The 24,559-nt window shown below is 39.9% G+C and overlaps 1 protein-coding gene across 1 annotated transcript in view; it reads left to right on the top strand.

Annotated features, from left to right (window-relative positions):
- Positions 1-24,559, top strand: part of Lnpep (leucyl and cystinyl aminopeptidase) — an 82,555-nt gene that overhangs the window by 32,898 nt on the left and 25,098 nt on the right. Inside the window, exons 2-7 of the mRNA XM_051164570.1 lie at positions 7,969-8,809; positions 14,292-14,430; positions 15,593-15,724; positions 19,749-19,869; positions 20,470-20,624; positions 24,067-24,180. Coding sequence (XP_051020527.1) covers positions 7,969-8,809; positions 14,292-14,430; positions 15,593-15,724; positions 19,749-19,869; positions 20,470-20,624; positions 24,067-24,180 — 1,502 coding nt within the window. The remainder of the gene's footprint in view (positions 1-7,968; positions 8,810-14,291; positions 14,431-15,592; positions 15,725-19,748; positions 19,870-20,469; positions 20,625-24,066; positions 24,181-24,559) is intronic.

Genomic DNA, 24,559 nt, shown 5'->3' with positions numbered 1-24,559 from the left:
TTCTTATTTTTCTTTTCCCATAACAATGCGTGCTTAAGTTGCTTCCACCTTAAACATAGACTAACAAATACAAAAGGATTTATCTTTTCTACTTACACTATATTTTTTAAACATCAATCCTATGTTTTTTTCCTTAACAAAGAGCTGTGTCCCTTGCAGTAAGGGCTACAGTCCTTTTGTTCATTGATTGCTTGGGAATCTGGACTAGGGCTTACATTCCCATCTTTCCACTGAACGCACATCTTAAAAGTTCCTAGGTTTTTTAGTTGCCAAATGCAGGGACTGGGAGAGGATGTCTAGCCCTGGTTTTACGATCAGTCTCTTTCCTTGTTGGTTTTGGGCATGCTACTCTCCTGATTTCCTCGTCTGCTCTTTCCTTACTCTCCTCTATCGTCCTTCGTCCTCTGTCACCTCTTAGAAACTGATACTGTCTGGCTCTTGTCTCCCTTTCAGTGGTTTCAGCCACCTGTGTGATTTAAATTATGATTTACTAATCTTAATCATATGAATGTACCCTTCTTTTGAGCCCAAGACTCACTACAATAGTCCTTATGAAAGTCATGTAAAGTCAGTGCCTACATTATGGGTAAGGAGACTGGGACTAAAAGAAAAAGTCAATAAAAGAGCTGAGATTCAAACATTCGTCTGTAATCTCTATATCATGCTGCTAGTTAAATATTTTAAAGCATGTTAAATATATCACGGTCCATATGCTGTTCTTACTGCTTTCTTTCATGAGCAGGATGGGGGGAGGGACCTCTTTGGGTAACACAGAGGGTCAGGGAGAGACGTGAAAACTACAGAGAGATAAGTGAAAATCTGTATTCTCAGTCTCATGATCTGATTTTCCTTCTTTCCGTTTTCTCAGCTAGAGTGTGTTTGTAGGACTTGACAGATGTGGATTCCCCCTGTGTCTCCACCCGACTGGCCTATTGAAGCCAAAGGAGTATCATTGTGTACGGGTTACCTCTCTCAGGTGATTAGTAGCCCCTGACCCACCCCTAGAGTAGTCTAGGACTTATTTACCTGGACTGCCATGGTCTAGACCCTCTGCTTCCAGATTACCAGACCAGAACAACTAGGGTGTCTTGTTTACTTTCCTGTTTTTGTTTTTGTTTTAATTTGGATTTTTATTAACACCTATAATCTATTGCTAAAATTATGATATATAAAAATGAATTATTAGAAAAATGAAAAGGTACAAAATGAGTTTCATTGACTTACTAACATTGAATCCAACAGACATGAGATTACTCTTTCAGATTGTCATAAAAGGTTTTAGAAGCTAATTTTCTATGACTTTCCTGCCGTAGATGGGTAATAAACAATGCAGATTGGCTCTCGTCCATAATCGTTGAGTCTAGGCACAGCATCTGAGGGATAGAAAAGTCTTCAGAGCTGGTTGTGGTGGTGCACACCTTTAAGCACAGCACTCAGGGAGGCAGAGGCAGGTGGATGTCTGTGAGTTTGAGGCCAGCCTGGTCTAGAAAGTCAGTCCAGGACAGCCAAGGCTACACAGAGAAATTCTGTCTCGGGGGGAAACTTTCATCAGTTTTCTTAGATTATAGACACATGGATCTATGTTATTTAGAAATGAAAGTTCAAATAGGAGTTTGTTGGGTTATAGATAGCATCTGTGTGTAGCTTTAGGAGGCTTCAAAAAACATTCTGCTAAGGCCAGGCTCACAGCCAAAACATCAAGAAAATACACTGTTTCTTTATGATACTGGTTGTTTGTTTTGTTTTATTTTTCAAGTATGAAAGCTTTGTAATATGAATTGTAACGTATCAACCTACTTATATGTGCTAAGCAAGAAAACACATTTGTACTCCAGTTAAATTAAATTATGCCTTTACCATTTATATGTGTACATGTGGAACTTTACTTTCTTTTTTGTTTCTTTTATTTGGAAAGGGAAGAGGAAAATGATATATTATTCGATATTTTTTTTTCCTAAGGAAGGAATAAAAGCCCAATTTCAGTATAAAGTAACCTTCTAATTATGTAAGTGTATTGACACGAGAATTAAGACATTTCGAAAAGAAAGAAAGAAAGAAACAGGCTTAAAGTGCTATTTTTTTGATTGGCCTTGTAAAGTAGGTTTCCCCAGGTTGGTATTTAAATGGCTATGATTATATACACTAAAACTGCATGCTTCTAATATTCAGTAAAATAGTTAATTTGGTTTGCTTTATTACTGGAAGAGCAAAGTTAAATTTCTATGTAAATAATAATCTGATGAGGTGTTTCATAATAAAAAATAAGTTATCTGCATTTTGGCAGAATGCTGAGTGGCAAGTTCTCAGATTTGATAAAGAAAGAACAGATTAAATGATCAACTGTTAAATATTCCTTGGCTTTAAGCAAGTCATGGCTAAGCAGTTATGCTGGCTAATTTTTATGTAAGCTTGACACAAGGTACAGACATCTGGGAAGAAAGAATCTTAATCAAGAAAATGCCCCATAGTATTGGTGTCTAGGCAAGTCTCAGGGTCTGTTCTTGATTGATAATTGATGTAAGAGGACCTACCCCATTGTAATTAGTGCTGCCCAGGGGCAGATGGTCCTAGGACGCATAAGAAAACAAGAAGTTAGGAGGATCCAGCCAGTAAGCAGCACTGCCATCACCTCTGTATCAGTTCCTGTCTCCAGGTTCCTGCCCCGACTCTGCTGAGTGTGACCTCAGAGTCTGAGACAAACACCTTCCTTCCCAAGTGTGGGCATGGTGTTTTACCACAACAACAGAAACCCCAAGACAGCAGTCAGACTTAAAACCTTCTGATGGATCCTAGTTGGTGAGCGGGAATGTTCTAATAGGAAGTTCTAATGTTACCCAATGATGGGCGTTTACAGCATAAGCCATGCTGACTAGAGCTCGTGGTTGTCTGTATCTAGTAGGGGGTGAGTGAGATGCTTAAGAAGCATAATCTCATCTCACAGGAGTGTAAACACATCAGAAAGGTTAAGACTTTACTAAGGGCTTACAAACAATATATTTTTATTTTTATTATAATTTATTCAGGTTACATCCCAATTCTTATCCCCTCATTTGTATCTTCCTATTCCCACCCTCCCTTCTTCTTTCGCCCTATGCCCCTCCCCTAGACCTCTGACAGAAGGGGACTTCTTCCCCACCATATGACCACAGACTATCAGGTCTCCTCCTTATAGCCTGCTTCCCCTTCTTCTGTGTGCTGCTTAGCCTCCCCACAAGGGGAAGTGATCAAATTGGAGGCACCTGAGTTCATGTCAGAGGCAGTCTCCTCCCCCCTCCCCTGCTGTCTCCACAACTATAGAGAATGAGCTGTCTGTTGGCTAGATCTGAACAGGGAGTCTGGGTTCACTGCATGCACTGTCCTTGGTTGGTACAACAGTTTATGCAGGCCCCATAGGTCCCAGATCTGCCAGCCTTGATGGTCTCCTTGTGGGGCTCTGAAACCCTCTGGGTCCATCCATTCCCCTATTCTTCCATACCACTCTCACCTGGAGTCCAGCGTCTGCCCCGGTCCCCTGCTGAGTGGAGACTCTCAGAGGACATCTATGTTGGGCTAATATCCACTTATAAGTGAGTGTTTACCATATGTGTCTTTCTGGCTTTGGGTTACCTCACTCAGGACAATCATTTCTACTTCCATCCATTTGCCTGTAAATTTCAAGATTTCCTTGTTTTTTTAATAGCTGAGTAATATTCCATTGTGTAAATGCACCATCGTGTCTTTATCCGTTCTTCAGTTGAGGGGCATCTAGGTTGTTTCCAGATTCTGGCTATTACAAATAAGGCTGCTATGAACATAGTTGAGCAAACACTTTTTAATAATATTTCAATGTGAGATTGCATGAATGAAATGACTCCTTTGTTGGTATGAGTGAGAAATGACCCCTGTGGGCTCATGTATTTGAACATTCAGTCCCCACTTGGTGATGCTCTTTGGGTAGTTACGGAACCTTTAGGAGGTTGAACCTTGTTGGAGAAAGTCTATCATTGTGGAGTGCTTTGAGAGTGTGTTTATAGCCTCACCCCGCTGCCTGCTCGCGCGCCCTCTCTCTTCTCTCTCTCTCTCTCTCTCTCTCTCTCTCTCTCTCCTTCCTGTGTGTGGATGGTATGTGACACAGCCAGCTTCTTGCTCCTGTAGGTACGTTATACATTACCTGCTAAAGTGGGCTCTAAGCCAACAAACAAAGATAAAACCCCAAAACCCCCCTTGTTAAAGCTGATTTTGTTCTTCTTGTTTCATAACAACAGAAAAATAACTAATACACCCCAAATATCTGTTGAAACCAGACATCACAAGGCAATGGGAGCTCTATTGGAAGCTTAGAAAATTGAATAATAATGAAAAAAGGATATTGTACCCACCATTCACAGGGGATGGAAAGGTGGCCACTTCCTAAATCCACAACTATGAGTAGAAGTTTTATTCAAGGAAATCTTTGTATGGCAGCATAACTTCCACCAGTGTCAGAGTGAAGAGGTAGAGAGTGGCTGGCCGCCATCTTACCGGAGCTCCTGGGCTCCCTAAGTCAGAAGTGCACAAAAGTATGAACGATGTCTTCTTGTAGAAGGAAATGAGTTTTCTTGATTAATGTTCTCGTGAGATTAATTATACAATAACAGATGTGTACCAAACTGAATGAGGGTAAAAAGGAAATCATGGCATCCAGGTAAAAGGAACTAAGGAAGAAAGGCCTGTTGGGGAGAGAATTGACCTGACTTGTTCCCAGAGATGTAAAGCATTCTGTTTGGCCTGAGCACGCCAAAGAATAGTGGGATTGGTGCTTGTAGGATGCGTAATTTCCTGAAGTCCATGCCTAGAAAGGAAGAAGCCTGCTTTATATTTATTTTTATTTTTATTTGTTTTACTGTGTATTGCTGTTTTGCTTGCATGTATATCTGTGTGAGAGTGTCAGATCTTGGAGTTACAGACAGTTGTGAGCTGCCTGCCATGTGGGTGCTGGAAACTGAACTTTGGTCCTCTGGAAGAGCAGTCAGTGATCCTAACCCCTGAGCCATTCCTCCAGTCCCTACCCCCCTTTTTAGATTAAAACCAGATATTTATTACTTTTATATTTCATTTGTCATTTGTTTCAATAATACAAAGTAGAGGCAAATAGCAACACTCCATACAAATGTTGGCTCTCATGTCCTGTTCCTCAAGTATTCCCTCCCACCCCTTACAAACTCTGTCCTGAATAAAACACTTATATACATCATAAATAGTAAATGATGAAAAATAACAATTTTTCCCTTTTTGTAAAAAAGGATGTGGCAGCAAAGACAAGTAGCCAGAAACTGGCTGGGGATGTCTAATATAGACAGTTATGTGCGGGTCGGCTAACCTGCTAGCAAGGTAAACTGGCATGGAGAAATAACCACATAAGATTTCAACAGCCTGTTCGAAACGCCCTGCGCTGCCCTCACCACCAGCCCTGCGCTGCCCTCACCAGCCCTGCGCTGCCCTCACCACCAGCCCTGCGCTGCCCTCACCACCAGCCCTGCGCTGCCCTCACCACCAGCCCTGCGCTGCCCTCACCACCAGCCCTGCGCTGCCCTCACTAGCCCTGCACTGCCCTCACCACCAGCCCTGCTCTGCCCTCACCACCAGCCCTGCGCTACCCTCACCACCAGCCCTGCGCTGCCCTCACCAGCCCTGCGCTGCCCTCACCACCAGCCCTGCTCTGCCCTCACCACCAGCCCTGCGCTGCCCTCACCACCAGCCCTGCTCTGCCCTCACCACCAGCCCTGCGCTGCCCTCACCAGCCCTGCGCTGCCCTCACCAGCCCTGCACTGCCCTCACCAGCCCTGCGCTGCCCTCACCAGCCCTGCGCTGCCCTCACCACCAGCCCTGCGCTGCCCTCACCACCAGCCCTGCGCTGCCCTCACTAGCCCTGCACTGCCCTCACCACCAGCCCTGCTCTGCCCTCACCACCAGCCCTGCGCTACCCTCACCACCAGCCCTGCGCTGCCCTCACCAGCCCTGCGCTGCCCTCACCACCAGCCCTGCGCTGCCCTCGCTACCCTCACCACCAGCCCTGCACTGCCCTCACCAGCCCTGCGCTGCCCTCACCAGCCGGGGCCAGATGTATCACAACTCTGAGAGGGAAGAGGGCTCATGTGACCCCATTTCCAGCTCCTACACAGAGGAAGGGGCGGGCTGCATGGCGACAGCCTTCCTGAGGGAAGTCTGTGGCTCACAGGGTTTAAGAAAGCATTCTCTAGCCTCACAGACATCGCTGTCCGCCGCAAAGAGCAGAGCACTGCTGGGAAATAGGGGAAGAACAAAGAAATCCCCTTTGTAGAATGCTCTAAAATCATTTGATAATTCTCTATATTAAAAAAAACTATTACAGTAGCACAGTTATAAACTTTACCCTAATGTTAGCAGTGCTTTTGTTTTGTGAGTTATGAATTACCATTGTTTACTTGTTATTGTACAATATGTTTTTCTGGATATTAGGTAGTTAATGTCAATTTTGGTCTGCTGATGATAAAACAATATTTCTAATAATTTCATTGTTAGGTTAAAACCTCTTCCCTTTCATTAAATTAACATGAGTTAGATGATACAGTACATTAATGAGAAGATTAAAATTTGAAATAAATTTTTTCTTAGATCTGGGTCAAACACACAATTAAATATCTGCACAACTTTGAAATTAAATTAATCCATTTCTGTTGTTTATTCATGCCTTAAATTTAATTTTTGCTACTTTATAGAACTACTGTGAAGATTAGAAATGATAACTATAAAGCACCTTGGAGAACAAGTTAAAGGTGATTTCAAGTTGTTAAAACCTTGAAATCTCTTAAAAGGTGTGATTTTTGAATATAAAATATTAAATGCACTAATTCAGAATTATTGATAGGTATGTAGTATTATTTACCCTTTTGCTTCTGGAGACCTTTCTCCTTAGTCTCTGGGAAAATGGGGGTGTGTGGTTGTAGCTTACAAGGCTCCCACCACTGCCTTGCCTCACGATATGCTGGTGCTCATGGTGTTTGCTCTCTTTTTAAGGATGAGAACTGTTGTACTTGTGAATGCTGGGGAAGGGTGAAAAAGCAGGTGTTTGAACTGTAGATCTGTTTTTTAAAGGTTTTTTTTTTTTAGTCCATGTTACTATTTCTTGCTTACCAAAATTCTGTAAGTACTTTTCTGCTTTCAGTTTACTATAGGGTGGAAACATCCTTCTCCTGGGATGTTTCCCATTCTCTTGATGAGCCCTTTTAAGCCCAGAAGCAGGAAGACAGTTTGTGATTTGCCTGAGGGAGATTGGGCCTCAGGAAAGACACCCATACAGCCTTACAACCTGGTTTGCAGCATTTGGACAACAACTCTGGCCTTCAAGAGTCCAGACCCAGAAGAAAGGCCTTGAGGACAGTTCTTCTTGATCCTACTTGCTTCTAGCTATTTAGGGATAGCCAGAGTGATGTCCTCTAAAGTTAAGCCAAGGACCTGGGTGTTGGGTAGGACTGTATTAAGGAAAGTACTATGAAATCACAGCTTTTAGAAAACTAATATACTTTCATTATTAAAAGAAAATTAGACAGGCCTCAAGCTTATTTACATCTCAATAAGCCTCTGTATAGGTATAATAGATATACTTTTCATGCACTTAGAGACCATCAACAATGAAAAATCTGTGACAGAATTATAACTAGAAAAACTAGATTTATACCTATTTTCTTTAATATTAGCCTACTTTAGTGGCTTTTTGTTTTTGTTGTTGTTGGTTTTGGTTCATGACTATAGTGTGCTTTTTAAAATATATATTTGAGTTTTTAATAAATAATCAAGAATTCCATAAAGCCTCTATTTAATTCAAATAAGTTTAAAGTGGAAATAAGTCTTAGTGACAAAAAAAAACCTTGAATGATTAAAAAAAAATACATGAAATTTGAAGTTTCCAAGAAACATTGTATTATGAGCTCTCCCCCACTTCTGTCTTATCTTTATGTCTTAATTTTGTAGATCGACTTCAGCTTCCAAGGAATATGATTGAAAACAGCATGTTTGAAGAAGAGCCAGATGTGGTAGATTTAGCCAAAGAACCTTGCTTACATCCTCTGGAACCTGATGAAGTTGAGTATGAGCCCCGGGGTTCAAGGCTACTGGTACGAGGCCTTGGTGAGCATGAGATGGATGAAGACGAAGAGGATTATGAGTCATCTGCGAAACTGCTGGGCATGTCCTTCATGAACAGAAGCTCAGGCCTTCGGAACAGTGCGGCGGGCTACAGGCAGAGTCCAGATGGGACCTGTTCAGTACCCTCTGCCAGGACCTTGGTGGTCTGCATTTTTGTCATTGTGGTTGCTGTCTCTGTCATCCTGGTGATTTATTTACTGCCTAGGTGTACCTTTACCAAAGAAGGCTGCCACAAAACAAACCAGTCGGCAGGCCTAATACAGCCACTTGCTACAAATGGGAAATTGTTTCCGTGGGCACAAATTAGGCTTCCCAGTGCCGTCATTCCTCAGCGCTATGAACTCAGCATACATCCGAACCTCACCACAATGACATTCAGGGGCTCGGTGACAATCTCGCTTCAGGCTCTTCAGGACACACAGAATATCATCCTACATAGCACAGGACATAATATTTCAAGAGCAACATTTATGTCAGCAGTGTCAAGTCAAGAAAAAACAGTTGAAATCCTGGAATATCCATATCATGAACAAATCGCCATTGTTGCCCCTGAAGCCCTCCTGACAGGGCTTAATTACACCGTGAAGATGGAGTACTCAGCAAACATATCTAACTCTTATTATGGGTTTTATGGCATCACCTACACAGATAAAAATAATGAGAAAAAGTATGTAAAACTCTGAAATGGCTCCTGTTTTGTGCTCTTCTGCATGTAATTTCTGCAGTGCGGCTCCCTTTGCCCACACCTTAGATGCTTTGTACATGGTTTTAAATTTAGGAAGTTATGTGCAAAATAGAATGTTAATATGGAAGAATATACTTCTCTTGAGATTTTCGTGTTTTATGAGATGAGTATTAGGTGTCGCCCTTCATGAAGCTGTAGGAGGCAGAGTCAGGGTATCGGACTATTCTTCTGGTAGAGCTTTAATGAGGCTTTTAGTGATTGGAGAAAGAGGGTGTAAAATGTGGCAAACATACATATTTCATTCTTAGTGTCCTTAATCTTTACTGGTTTACTTTAGAAACAAATATTTACCTTTATTTTATGTGCAGTGGTGTTTTGCCTGCGTGTATGTCTATGTGAGAGTGTCAGATCTTGGAGCATAGACAGTTGTGAGCTACTGTGTGGGTCCTGGGATTTGAACCCGGGTCCTCTGAAAGACCTTACCTTCTGAGCCATCTCTCCAGCTGTCTGGTGCTTTAAAAAGTGCCAGTTTGAGTGTGGAGTCTTTAAAGGTGTAGGAAAGAATCTTCCTCCTTCTCCTCCTCAAAAAAAGTGAAGCCAGGAAGCAGAGGCAGGTAGATCTCTGAGAGTTCAAGGCCAGCCTGTTCTACACACTGAGTCCAGGACAGCCAGGGCTACACAGAGAAACCCTGTCTCAAATCCCGCCCAAAGTAAAATACAATATAAGTATTTTACAGCCTATTTTGATCGTACTTTGTTGTTTAGTCTTCATAGTTATATCATAGATGGGTTTTATGAAAAATATAGTATATACATACTGTGGAATATTTATAAATAACGATTATGTCAGCTCCCTGTGCACTGTCTATATGTGCTTTATGTTAGTAGAGAATACTCCCAGGTCCTATGTAGTTTAACAACTAGTGACATTGCCTACTTGGCTAACATACATTAATATATTGTTATTGTTATGATCAGTGTTTCAGGGATTTTTAAAAATTTTTTCAGTTCATTGAAAAAAATTTATTTTTAAGAGTAATTTCATTAGCTGAAAATAAAAACAACTTGTTAGTTCTTTTCTCTTTACCCAAGAGACATATTTAATTAGTTATAGGGTGGCCGTTTTCAGCTGGGTGTAGTGGCACACACTTTTTTTTTTTTAAACATCACAGAATGACAGATTTAATGATAATCCTTTGATTACACATCCATCAAAAAAACTGTCCATTAAATATCAAGATGTAAGGTACAAGGTATTCAAATATTGAAGTTAAAATTTATTAATTTTATACATCTATTTATTTATCTTTTTTATTAATTTATTCACATTACATTTCGATTGTTAGGCCTTCCCGTGTCCTCCCATTCCTCCCTCCCTCCCATTATTAATTTATTCATATTACATCTCGATTGTTAGCCCTTCCCTTCTTTCCTCCTATTCCTCCCTCCCTCCCACTTCCCCCCTTCTCCCCACCCCTATGTCTGTGATTGAGGGAGACCTCCTCCCCCTATATATGCTCTTAGAATATCGAGTCTCTTCTTGGTAACTTGCTATCCTTCCTCTGAGTGCCACCAGGCCTCCCCATCCAGGGGACGTGGTCAGAAAAGAGGCACCAGAGTTCGTGTGAGAGTCAGATCTCACTCTCCACTCAACAATGGAGAATATCCTGTTTGTCGGCTAGGTCTGGGTAGGGGTTCAAAGTTTACTGCCTATATTCTCCTTGACTGGGTGGCACACACTTTTAATCCCAGCTCTCAAGAGGCAGAAGCAGACAGATCTCTGTGAATTCACGGCAACCTGGTCTATAAAGTGAGTTCCAGGACAGACAGGACTATTAAACAAAGAAACGCTGTCTCAAAAAACCAAATGTGGGGGCATTTTCTTTCTTAGCTTTTGTCAAACAATAGAAAATACTATTTTTATTTTTTCTCAGTCATCACAAAACACTCAAGTACTAAATGGATTTTTGAGTACAAAGCTGCAGCCCTCTGTTGGGAATTAAGAATCATCAAAAGCTGCTGCAATTTTCTTTTTACATCAAAGTGCGCATCTGTTTTTCACGTACATTTGATAATTTTACACTCATAGTTTGAATTTGAAACATGGTTATATTTTACTAACTACTTAATATGAATGTGATAAATGACTATTTTTCTCTTATATAAACTTTTAAAACAAATAACATGTAGTCTGTATATTTTACTTGTTGAATGATTATCTAAAATTGAACATAAATATGTGATTGAAATGGTAGCCTTCGGGCTGGAGGGATGGCTCAGTGCTTAAGAGCATTGGCTGTACATCTAGAGGTCCTGAGTTCAATTCCCAGCAACCACCTAGTGGCTTGCAACCATCTGTAATGAGATCTGGTGCCCTCTTCTGGCCTGCAGGCATACATGCAGGCAGAGCACTGTATACATATAAATACATAAATCTTAAAAAGAAAAGAAATGGTAGCCTTGGAGTTTTTAGCTTTAGTTTTTGGTCTATAATCTCTATTATTCCTAGAAAATAAAGTATTTAACACCCTATTTGCATTACACATTTTGTATATAGAACAATTCACATATATAGATAGAGAAATGATAGATAAACAGATACACACATACACACCACTAACATTATAAAACAATGACTTGGAGTTTGAGACCAGCCTAATGTACAGAGCAAGCTCCAGGATGGCCATGGCTACACAGAGAAACCCCTTTCATGAATAAATAAATAAATAAACAGTGACTTAATATTACAAACAGAACTGTAAGAGAAGCCCCAGAGCTATCTCATCTCCTCTGATTATTTTCTGCAAGGTTTGGACCTATTGCCACATAATGGGAAAAATGAATGCTGTGTAGTGGAATCCAGTGATTTTTAGTATGAACATGTGCAAATTATTGGCATGTGTTGGATTGAGTTATGGCACATGCTAGAAAAAAATGTGGGTCCTTGAAACTAAGAAATAGAGAATTTAAAACAGTACCCTATACTGAAATTTTGAAACACACAGAATGTAAGTTCACTTACTTGCTTTTGAAGTGAAAGCCCCACATGATTGTCTGTCTTGATAGAGGATAAGGTTTAGATCATTCTTTTCTTGAAGATGTCTGAAAACAATCCTAAGCAATTTTGTGTGTGCCTCACAATTTTGCTAAGAGAATTTTATACTGCCCCCACTATAATTAGAGTGAACATTTACACTGATAAAGTGATTATCGGGATGCAATTCTCGTTGCTTGGAAGGCAGCTGTTCTCCCCACTGTAGCACCAGTGCTCTTGTTGCCTGGAAAATCACATCTGTAAATGTCACATATTTTGAATAGATAGTGCTTGTGGCTAGGAAACTACACACTGTTACCAACGTAATCTGCACCTATTCTTGTCTCTGCACTTGTTTCTGCTAGTAGAGGTGCTTATGGTGGCCGTTGGCATCCAGTCCTCCCACAGTTCTGATTTCTAACACTTTGAAGACTTTTATTAGCTAGCCTTTGCTTTCTCTCTTATTCTCCTGTCACCTTGAACTCTGTATTTCCTAAAACTAAGGATAACAATAGCCAGCACTTACTAAAGTGCTGGAAACTGCTTCAGAGCAGTTTGTGTTCTGTCTCACTAAGAAATGCTAATTTTTCATAAGAGCCAAGGACAAGGCAGCATAAAGTAATAGCAGCTGCGGTGTTGGGAGGTAGCGCAGGAGGCCTCACCCTGCTCGCCGTGCTGAACCACCTCCCTAGTTATGCTGCTTCTCTTTTACACATTATTTCTGCCAGTGCTTAGGGTTCTCTTACTCTACTCACAGCTGATTCCTGACTTGGAATAGTCTTGAGGAAATGTTGTAACAAGTGTTTCTGAAAGGAAACATAGTCACAAGGAAAGAATAGGCATTAAGTATTCAGAATAGAGAAGACATTGTAAGTAGCTTTAAAACCTAGCCCTCTCAGGAACTGGGATGAGATAGTTGTTATATTGCTTTAACAGCAATTTAAGGGTTTCTTTGTTTGTTTTGTCCTAGAATGTTAAGATCTATAGTCAGGCATGATCAAATGCACTTGCAGTCCCAGTGCCTGAGAGATAGAGGCAAGAGGATCAGAAATTCAAGCTGTGTGTGTGTGTGTGTGTGTGTGTGTGCGCGCGCGCGCGCACGCTCATAGTGAGTATGAGACCAGTTTAGGCTATTTAAGATCCTGTCTCAAAGAACATTATTATGTCACTTTTTCTCATAAACAGGCCCTCTAATGTGAGTAATAGGGTTAGGATTAGACTTTATCTTGTTCTGCTTATTGGGTAAGAATGTTGGCACTGGGTGACCAAAAAGAATGAATGTTAGAAACATCATGTCATCACAAGAAGTTCATTCTGCCTTAACGATTTTAAGTGTGGGAGAAAGTTGTCATTACCTAGCATTAGTAATGCACACCTATATAGAACCACTTACATACTACACAAATGGTTTGTTTCATTGTAAAGTTTTCCTGGGTTCTGAAAAAAAGCCCAGCCTTGGTGCAGAGAATTGTGTCTCAATCATAATATATAATATGCAAGGCTGAGATACAGATTATAGACTTGACAAGTTATATGGTTAATAAATGCAGACTCCAAATCCAATTCTCTCATTTCTTCTTACCTTCTAAAAGAGGAGTCTAAAGACTGAGGGACAGAGGGTGCCATGACCAGAGTGTCTGTGGCTGGTATATAAACTGGTACAGGAGAGGAGCTCTTGCCTTGTTACTCTGTTTGTATAGTCTTCCACATAGAGATCAGCTTTTTTTCTTGATTAAAAATCTCCTGTTAGTCCTTGCCTCTTTTTGTGCTTTTCACATGACCTGTATTTCAGGAGCTTTGTATGTATTAGAGCCTTAGCTGGCGCTGTTGTGGTGTGGAAGAGAGAAAGCCGTTTTCATCTCTGAAAGGAGACACGTGAAAGCAGAGAGCTGTTAAAGAACAAGGTGCTTTGGCTTGGTTTTTAATGCACATTGTAGACTGGAGACTGAGTGTTGCAAGCACAGGCGTTCAGTAGCAATTAAAGGCAATCCTCCCTATGGACTTTCTGTCAAAAACTCTTTAGGGGGCCTGCCTTAAATCCCACCACGCTCAGCAGCTGCCACAGCTTGTGGACACACACTGCCTTCTTTCCTTCTGCTGTCCTCTTTCTCAAGGATACTCTTCGATTCCGTATTTTATTAAGTATTCTTGATGCTCAAGGACCAATTCAAACTTTGAACTATTTTCTCTACAGTTTCTTCAACTCCAACAGAATTTGTTTCATGCCGTTTGATCCCACTAGCGTGCTTCCACAGTTAGGATATGATTTGAAGCCTGCTGGAAGATTCTGTCCGCTCTAGTCCTCTGCCTCCCCTGGTTAATTGTGGGTCCTTTAAGGCTGGAAATGTGTTTGTTTTCATACCCCTAGTAGCTCCCCCTGTCTAATAGGCACTCAGTAACTATTGGATTGAATTCACATTTGTTTTTTAGGTACTTTGCAGCAACTCAGTTTGAACCTCTGGCAGCGAGATCTGCTTTTCCTTGTTTTGATGAACCAGCATTTAAGGCCACATTTATCATCAAGATCACAAGGAATGAGCACCACACTGCATTGTCAAATATGCCTAAGGTACTGCTGACATGAAGATAAAGTCTTTGGGTAGATCTCTTATCTTTGAGAACAGTTGGATTCCTCTTTACTATTGGTAGGGATATTTAGAATCATATGTGTATATATTCTTTCTTAAATAGTTAAATTAAAATGGAAAGAAAAGTACTTTGCCGCTCCAAGGAGCACTTGGGGAAGGAAAAGACCCTGCAAGACTTAGAACACATGGGTGGGGGGTGTGAAATGTCTTCTTGTTCTACAGTTGCACAAATATGAACACCGTGAACTAGTTTAAGCCCAGTAAATTGCCTGAGACATAATGGACTTTCTCTTCTAAGCACTGTTGAGAGTATGGACTTGGGATTGTTCTTAGTGTTTTGGCAAATCAAACTTTGGATTCTTGTCATGTGGAAATGGACAGCAAGAACAGGGGCCTCTTTCGTGAATATTAGCTGTGTGGGAGGAAGTAGGGGTAACACCAAGGAGATCTTTATGTAGCAGAACTGGGGCTCCTTTTGTGTCCAGCTGAATGACTTTGTGCAGCCTGTGTGGTGCTTCCTAGAACCTGTATAGCTAGAGGTGAGGAGCAGCTACAGCCAGTAGGTAATGCGGTCTACGCTCATAGACAGGCAGGCAACACGATTTTATATTGTCATGGCCCCACTCATATCCAAACTCTTCACCTTAATCAGCTTCTTAAAGAGGTGGGCGCCTACTCATCTAGTAACCCAAAGCAAAGCCCTAGGCATGGTTAGGACATTCTGAGGGTTCCTGCATTTCTCCACCGTGACTTGATGCCTTTGATTCCATTAAGTTTTCCTGGTCATCTTCTGTGGAGCGCTAGATCATGTTAGGGGATATCTTACTTACAGTTTCTTTTTGAAGTCAGTGATCCTAGGGTTCTGGGGTCAGGGAAGAACTTGAGTTTTGCTATAATTTTAAAATGACAAGACAGAATGAACCACTGTTCCCTGTAACTGAAATATATTGAGAGCCGCATTGAAGTTCTCATTGCTGTGTGTCTGCTTGAACAAGGGTGGTAGGAGAAACTGAAACAAGGGGCTGTGCTCTCTAGAAATTTGTGTTGAAAGATTAAAATATGCAATTATTACCTGTATGAATTTTTAGTTTGTCGTTGATTGTTTTAATTACAGAACTGTCCTCTGTTTTTCTTTGGCTATAGAAGTCATCAGTCCCTGCAGAAGGAGGACTTATTCAGGATGAGTTTTGTGAAAGTGTGAAGATGAGCACCTACCTGGTTGCTTTCATTGTAGGGGAGATGCGGAACCTGAGTCAGGATGTACATGGAACCCTGGTACGTTAGTGTACTAACTGTCTAAATGGTGGTTCTCTGGTGGCTACCTTTTGAAGACAAGATCTTAGATCAGATTCTAACGTTTTTATACCAGAAATAGTACTCTTATTTAACTCGTATTTACTGTTATTCATTTAATACCTGAAAGTCAATAGAGTTTAAGTTTCCTATTTTATAAGAAAAGTATAGTAAGACAGCATTTCTAGAACTATACTATAAACTATGTGGCCAGCAGCCTTATACAGCTCTTTATGTTTAATCTAAAATAAAGCTTAAGAGTCTTTGCTTGCTATACTTCAAGAGTTATAGTAGTGTGTATGGCTAGTGATTTTCATATTGTACTGGTTGTAATAATGAGATGAATACTCTTTCAAAAATGTTTTTAGAACAGGGTGTAGTGGCGCACACCTGTAATCCCCAGCACGCTGGGAGGCAGAGGCAGGCAGATCTCTGTGAGTTTGAGGGCAGCCTGGTCTACAATGTGAGTCCAGGACAGCCAAGGCTACACAGAAACCCTGTCTTAAAAAACCAAAACCAAAACCAAAAAAAATTAAGTGCTAGGCTAGAGGTCAGCAGTGTTTTTGAGCACGTGTAAAGCTCTAGTTCCAATCTCACAAAACAATAAAAAAGCAGATCCGGGTTGGATTTATCTATAGAGAATGAGTACAATTGTTTAACTAAGGAAATAACCTAGTTACTAATAATGCTTTTTGCTTTTCTTTGTCATTAGTATCTATGTGTGAATCGCTGTTTGACTTGAGTTTTTATTTTATAGTAGAGATATAAACACTGATGATGGAGGACAGTTTCTTTTTAAGTACCTACTTCTCTTTACATACCTTTCCAGAGCCATCTGGTGTTAGCTCTGCATTGACTCTAGGGTTACTCTGAAATTCATCACTTTGCTATCCAGGACATTTTTTTATAAGCTCCGCTATATTTTCAGTTGCTCTAGTGTGAATTTCTCTCTCTCCCAGTGTTATAAAATTTATTATCACATATGTAACCCATCCTCATGTATGCTTGACGTTGGGAAGAAAGTTTAAGAAAGAAGTTTCATATAACTTGTAGGTGGATGGGTAGAGGCTTTCATCTGTCTGTATTAGGCAGCACAGTTTAACAAGGATAAGACCTTGGTGTGGAATCGACCCTTCACAATTACTAGCTCTAAGCTCTTAAAGAGACCACACTTTATTCCCCTCTGCATCTCATTTTCCAAGACTGTAATATTATATACAGACATACACAGAAAAGGAAATCCATCTACATGAATATATATTATATATACATATATATGCATAAGTAGAGTACACATTCTCTTTTTTCCATATGTAATTATATTGTCTAATCTTGCACAGCAAGAAACGCAATCTTATTATCAGTGCTACCTAGTAGTAAATGTATTTTTTTAATAGCATGAATAAACAGTAGTTTTACTATTTTTCTTCTTTTAGGAAATGGATAGGAGTGTGTTTTGTGTTAGCAGCTGTGCTAGGAGCTCGTTATAAACATCTCTTTATTTTATAAAATGCAGATGGCGACAGCGTTAGCCTCATATCACTGATGGGGGAGTGACCTAGGACCACAGAGCCGGGAGGAGACAGTTTTACTGTCCACACTGTATATTCCTGACATCAGTAACGTGTTTGTAACCAGAAGTCTAAAACGGGGAAGGTAGTGAAGGTTTTTATTGTTTAAGAAGTTGAGATCCAGTTTCTATTTTATATTAGATAATAGGACTATTTAACAAAATCCAGGAATAAAGATGTAGAGTTGACTAGTAAATTGATTTTTATCAATGACTGAGGATTATTATATATGTCCTGTTTGTTAATGAAGTCTGTTTTCATATCAAAACCTCAAAGAAAAAACAGGATATAGGGATATGGTCCAGCGAACATTAGCCAAGCCCTAGGTTTAATACCAGTAACACCCTGCCCCATTTTTCAACCTTTTTATGTTTCAGATTTTATCTCTTAAACTTTTTTCTTTAGCAGAGTCCTAAAAGAAGCTGGTGCCTAAGCCATGGAGAGGTGCTGCTTACTGGTTTGCTTCTGTGGCTTTGCTCAGCCTGCTTTCTTATAGAACCTAAGACCACCAGCCCAGGGTGGCAGCACCCACAGTGCACTGGGCCCATCAGTCACTAACTAAGAAATTTTTACAGCTGGATCTTATGGCAGCATTTTCTCAATTGAAGGTCCCTCCTTTCAGATGACTCTGGTTTGTGTCAAGTTGCCATTTACCTAGCCAGGACATATCCCAAGTGTCTTTTAATCATCCTAGTACGCTTTACACATTTAATATCCTTCCTTCTAGTGCATCTAATCAGTCATTGGGAAGAGACTCAGCACTTTCTTTATGTTAGGAACTTATGCTTTCTATAATGTGTTCAGTTATCCTGTTTTGGAAAGCCAGCGTGTCCTTTAGCTCCTACAGGCCCTATTATTACTGCTCATGGGGGTGATAATGTTTGGTCCTGCTTTCCTTAGCTAGTTTTTGTTTTTAATACTTTAAGGCACAAACAGGTTAAACCTACCAAATTCTCTACTCTTTAGTCATAACGACCCATTTGCTGTGAGTAGCCAGGATTAGGGTTAAGACCTTCATAGCTATAGTTATAGAAATCTTTAAAGGATTCTTGCAATAGATAGCCAAAAAAGCATTAAGCTGTTACTATTAAGGCCTAGTTACCAGTGGACACTCATTTGGCAGAGACTAGGATATTTTTGTTTTGCTTTTCTTTTTTCTTTTTTTCCTTAATTTTTTTTTTTTTTTAAGTTTCAACACAGAGCCTTAGGCCTGCTAACCATGTCCTGTACCATAGAGCTATACCCCAAATCCCCATGCATTAGTGAGTAGGTTCGTTTACCCGACCAAAAATGTTGTTTAAGGCATTTCCCCCTCATATTCATGATAGTGAAGACCTGTAGTCCCACCTACTCAAATGCTGAGGTAGAGGCATCTGAGGCCCAAGACATGCCTGAGCTACAAAATGAGTTCAGGACTGAGCCTGGAGAATTGAATGAGATGCTGTGTCCAAACAAAACGTAGGAGGAGGGCTGAGGACATAGCTTAGTGATGGAGAGCTGGCCTGACTTGCATAGGGCCATAGATTAAATCCCTCAGACCACAGGATGGCAAAAGATATCTCTGCTGATACACACTGTTCTCTTTGCTCATTTTCCACTGCTCCGTCATTATTTTATGGAATAAGGTTGCTGTAAATAGAATGAGCAGATGATGTGTGTGTGTATTAAGAAGTTGAAAGCATTTGGGTTTTTTGTTTGTTTGTTTGTTGGTTTTGTTGGTTTTTTTTAAAGGAAAAGAAGTAGAGAAGAAGAAGAAAAAATCCTAACTACACTTTCTCCTAATTGTATTTGAGGATTGAGAATTGCATCACTTGGTCAAATTTCAGCTTATTTTATTATCATATCTTATGAACTTAAACTATGCATTTATCTTCCAAATAATAGGTAGAAAGCATAGGTATTTAAGCAGCCTGGATGATTTCCTTCTGAGTGTGTAGCCGGAAGTGAATGAACAAAGTGAGACCCGAATCATCGTGAGGGTGTCTCATGTGATTATTTTTTATATTACATGATCTATAAAAACAAGCCAACAACTTAGTTAGTATTTGTTTATTAGTATGTGTTTAGTGCCTACTGGATAGCAGGCACAATAATAGGCACCGAAAGGATTAACACCTTATTTCTGTGCTGCATATAACTCATCTTCATAGTTCATAAGTAAGAACAGCTGTAGATCGTAGCAGTGCGGGAATGTAACATTAGATGGGACAGTGCCTATAATGTGCTCTGAGATTTACCACAGTAGTTTATTTGGGACATTAGGAAATCTTAAAAAATTAAAATAGGCAATTTCTTCTGTGTAAGTGTGGATATGAATGACTTATTCTGTGTGACTGGAAGAATTATAAGGATTTGCTAGTCCTAACAGTACTCAGCTGAGTGCCATGTCATTTTAATTTTACATGCTTTACATTATAGACTATGTTTCTCCTTAGGTTTCTATATATGCTGTCCCAGAAAAGATTGATCAAGTTCACCATGCCTTTGACACAACTGTGAAGCTCCTGGAGTTTTACCAAAATTACTTTGAAATTCAATACCCACTTATGAAATTGGGTAAGAATTAAATAGTGCCTTTGATTTTTTATTTTAATTTATAATGAAGGATTTGTTTCACAAATGATTTTTTTTAGAAAAAAACATTTGCCAAAATCAAGAAACATTGTTAATGCTGTAAACATTTTATTTAAGATCATTTATAATCTATATGTGTCTGAACTTGGACTTTGCTTAGATAACTTACAAGTTTATGGGGTTGTAGAAATTCACATAGGGCTCCATCTGGAGTTTGACAGACTAACTTCCAACAACTTTCTGATTCAAATGATTAAAAAGCACATACTGGCAACCCATGAAAGCAAGTGTGCTGCTGGCTCTGAAGAGCGTAATGGGGCTTAGCCTGGCTTTGACTCGCTGACTCTGATTTGATTCATTGTGAAGGGAATGAGCTGTTTTGTCTTTTTTAGGGGACAGTGGAATTGTCGCTTGTGAAAGGGTTTGATCAGGTCCCCCTCGGCTTGTCCAGGTGCAGAGCATTTACATCTAGGAAAAGGACAGCGGGTCATGCAGGATCTCACTGCCTTTACTGGGCAAAGCATCTCGACTCAGGGACTTCCATAGGTAAAAAGTTGATTTCTTCTCTCTTGTCATGTCCAGATTTGGTGGCCATTCCTGACTTTGAAGCGGGAGCAATGGAAAACTGGGGCCTACTTACATTCCGAGAAGAGACTCTTCTGTATGACAATGCCACTTCTTCAGTAGCAGATAGAAAGCTGGTTACCAAGATCATTGCTCACGAGCTGGCACATCAGGTATTACCCAGCCAGACCATTATGTCTCACTCCCTAGAGTTTAGGAAATAACTGTATATTATTAGGTACATTACTATTCTGTGGTTTTAATATTGCTATTATATAAAAATTATGCTTTTTAAACACATTTAAAACAAATAACAACGGAAAATATTTTCTGTTAGGACTTCACATTTAAGACATTTTTACATACATTATCTCATCTCATAAATACCCTAAGGTGAGTGGTAACCTTATTTTACAGGTATAGAAACTGAGACTTAGTTCTAAGAAATAATTTGTCCAAACTCAAACAGCTATTAAATGGTACCACCATTGAGCCTTGAAGGATGACTGTATCATCAGATTATCTTTTTTATGACTCCAGTGGTAGGACCAAGCCCAGGACTTTGTGTTTGCTAGATAGTGGTATATCACTGAGTTAAATTCCCAACCCTAGAATAACACTTTTCCCTTAATAGTACATATCTGTGTCAAATCTAGAAATGACCAGATGCTCAGTGTAACTTTATACTATACAACTTTCTCCTCAGTTACACTGTCTCCCACATTAAGACAAAACCTTCTTATGGTGTAGCTCAAATTTCTCCTGCCTCAACTCTTGGGTACCAGATCATATGTGTGGTCACCACACCCAGCTTCCTAACAATTCTTGAATCACAGTTGTCAGGACCAAATTTCTTTTTCTGTTTCCTGCTAGAACTGGGCTCTCTATTAATATGGGGAAAGGAGCTTTATCTCTTACAGAGTGAAGGAATTTTTTGTATAAGAAGGAAAAAAGAAAAAAAAAATATCCACGAGCATCTCCATTCCCAACACATTGTTCATGTTGTGCTCTGGGTACAGGATGCTTTTCCATGGTTTCAGGGGCTGTGAAGTGCAGGACTTGAAGGAAGTCTAGAAAGTGCTGTGGCCATTTACCTCTGTCTTAAAATCATCTGTAGAGTACTGTGACCCTTGTAAGAACTTCTTGGCAGCTGATATATGCAGCATATATTTACTGCTATAAATGAACTGAAAGGAAAGTTGTTTCTCTGAGGTTCTTTCTAACCCTGTTATTTCTGAAACTACTCATTACCTCTTAGACTATACCTCTTTTTTTTTTAAGAGAATAAAGTAAATTTTATTTTAGTAAAAAGTACAGAAAAAAGGACACATATTTACTACTTGTCACATTACACAAAGAGTTAGCTGAGTTATGAATGTATAATAACTTCAGATAATTACAAAATTAATAATAATGACAATGAAACTAACCATCAGTTATTCTAGTGTTTGATATGTACTGTACATTTTAAGTTCCTTGCATGTTGTTTATTCCAATGGATTTCTGAAATGGCCTTACACGTTGGGCTGATGTTTGGCAGGTGATGAGCTGCTTCTGAACAAGTTAGAATACATGACCATGCTCTTAAACTGTAGAACAGCAAAGGTGATCTCAGCATGGATGGCACCAATAGTCTGCTAAAGTGGACAGCACAAGATACCATAAAGCCTCATAGACTATGCCTCTTATTTTTTCTTTTGTTCAGGGCTTGTAACTTATCTTCCTGTTCAACAGATTTTCTAAAATAGTGCCTTTGAAGAATAAATGATTGCAACTCTCAAAAATAATTTTGTTTTGTTTTATTAATAATCTTATTTTTTTGCTACTAATGTGAAATAAGCCCCAGAGCACATTGACAAATTTGCATACCCTAAGACCACTTTTTAAAAATTATTAGTATAATGTATTCAGATTGTTATCCCCTCACTTGTATCTTCCCGTTCCCATCCTCCCTCCCTCTTCTGCCCTATTCCCCTCCTCTAGACCTCTGACAGAAGGGGACCTCCCCCCACCGTATGACCACAGCGCATCAGGTCTCCTCCTTATAGCCTGCTTCCCCTTCCTCTGTGTGCTGCTGGGTGGGCCTCCCCACCAAGGTGATCAAATTGGGAGCACCAGAGTTCATGTCAGAGGCATTCCCAGCTCTCCCCACAACCATGGAGAATGAGCTGTCTGTTGGCTAGATCTAAACAGGGCGTCTAAGTTTATTGCATGCATCGTCCTTGGTTGGAGCAACAGTTTATACAGACCCTGTAGGACTCCTGAACCCTCTGGGCCCTTCCAATTATTGCAAGTATGTTTAAGAGAGAGAGAGAGAGAGAGAGAGAGAGAGAGAGAGAGAGAGAGAGAGAGAGAGAGAGAGAGAGAGAGAGAGAGAGAGAGAGAAGAAGAAGGAGGAGGAGGAGGAGGAGGAGGAGGAGGAGGAGGAGGGAGGGAGGGAGGGAGGGAGAGAGGGAGGGACAGACAGACAGGCACACAGAGAGAGAGAGAGAGACACAGAGAGAGACAGAGACAGAGAGCGCACACGCAAGTGTGTGTCTGTCTGACTGTCTGTGTTCAGACTGTGTGAGTGTCTGAGCATTTGTGTGCACATGTGAAGGACAGAAGAGTGTTATCAGGTGTCCTTTTCTGTCACTCTCTACCTGTCCTGAGGCAGCGTCTCTTTATAACCCTGGAACTCACATCTTAGTAAGGTTGAGAGCCAACAAACCTTAGTGATTTGCCTGTTTGTACCTCCCTAAAACTGGGATTGCAGACATTTGTGGAGAATTGCATGGTGGCTTGTTACATGGATGCCGAGATCCAAACTCAGGTCCTCAGGGTTTCAGGGCAAGTGCTATCTGCTTAGCCACCTCTCCATATCTAAAAGTATTTATGAAGGAATCTTATCTCCTTTCGTCTTTTTACTTGCATATATAAGAAAGCATGTAAAGATTTCCCTGATTTCCTTTGTGGCGCGTGCGTGCGTGTGTGTGTGTCCGCGTGTTCGCACATGCGTGCCCGTGTTGATTGCCAGGTTTCTATAAGAATTTTACTTGGGTTCTGTTGTGAATCATGTGTCTTGAATCAGGTAATGGAGAAACATGAAATCCAGACCCTCTGACAACAGGAAAATCTTTAGAGGTCATAGGTGATTGTGTATATAATGGGACATAATATTACTAACTTGATATTATATCAGATAATTTTATTATCTGAGAAATCTCACTTTAATGAAACAGCTGAAAATTTTCATTATTTATATAGAGTGATGTGTATATATAGCATGTTAAAAATTCGTACATTTTCATATATTTTCAGTATTTTAATAATAATATATAGCATGTTAAAAATTCATACATTTTCATATATTTTCAGTATTTTAATAATAGATTCGCAGTCCTTCCTTTTTTTCCCATTCAGTTAAGGTAAAATGTTGAAGTTTTTATTTTACTTCTAAAATAAATTTATATAATTTTAAAAATCCTTTGCTTTTCGGTATAGTTTGGATAACTTTTATAAGTCTTTAATTTGAGATATTTTAATGTGATTATCTTTAGTTACGCTGACAGTGCATCTAGTTAAAGAGTCCCTGCAAGCACATGTCACGCTGGTCACTAGCTGTCTCTCTTACAGTGGTTTGGTAATCTGGTGACAATGCAGTGGTGGAATGACCTGTGGCTAAATGAAGGCTTCGCCACCTTCATGGAGTATTTCTCTGTGGAAAAAATATTCAAAGAGCTCAACAGTGTAAGTACTGTGGATTGCTTGTTTGTTTGTTGTTTTTGCCCTCTGAGGAGGGAATAGCCAGATTATAAGCTATAGTTACCATATATTTTCTGTGCATTTGAGGAAATGATACTTTTTAAAGCTTTAATAGAATCTCTAATTCTGGGGATTTAACAGTGAAAATGCCACTCTTGCTTTATTGATGTATTTCATTCAAAATTGAAATGGTTATATTTTTACTTTAGGATTAATATTTCAAGTGCTACATTTTATTTTTACAGTATGGTTCTTTTCTTTGAAGGATAAACCTGGAAAACGTTTTGTTAAAAACAACAAAACCATCAACTTAAGGGCTGGAGAGTTGGCTTAGTGGTTAAGAACAATTGTTGTTGTTGCAAAG

The sequence above is a fragment of the Acomys russatus genome, chromosome 21 (genome assembly GCF_903995435.1).
Source record: "Acomys russatus chromosome 21, mAcoRus1.1, whole genome shotgun sequence".
Lineage (NCBI taxonomy): Eukaryota > Metazoa > Chordata > Mammalia > Rodentia > Muridae > Acomys > Acomys russatus.
Note: the sequence above shows the minus strand (reverse complement) of the source record. Positions and strands in the feature narration are given on the sequence as shown.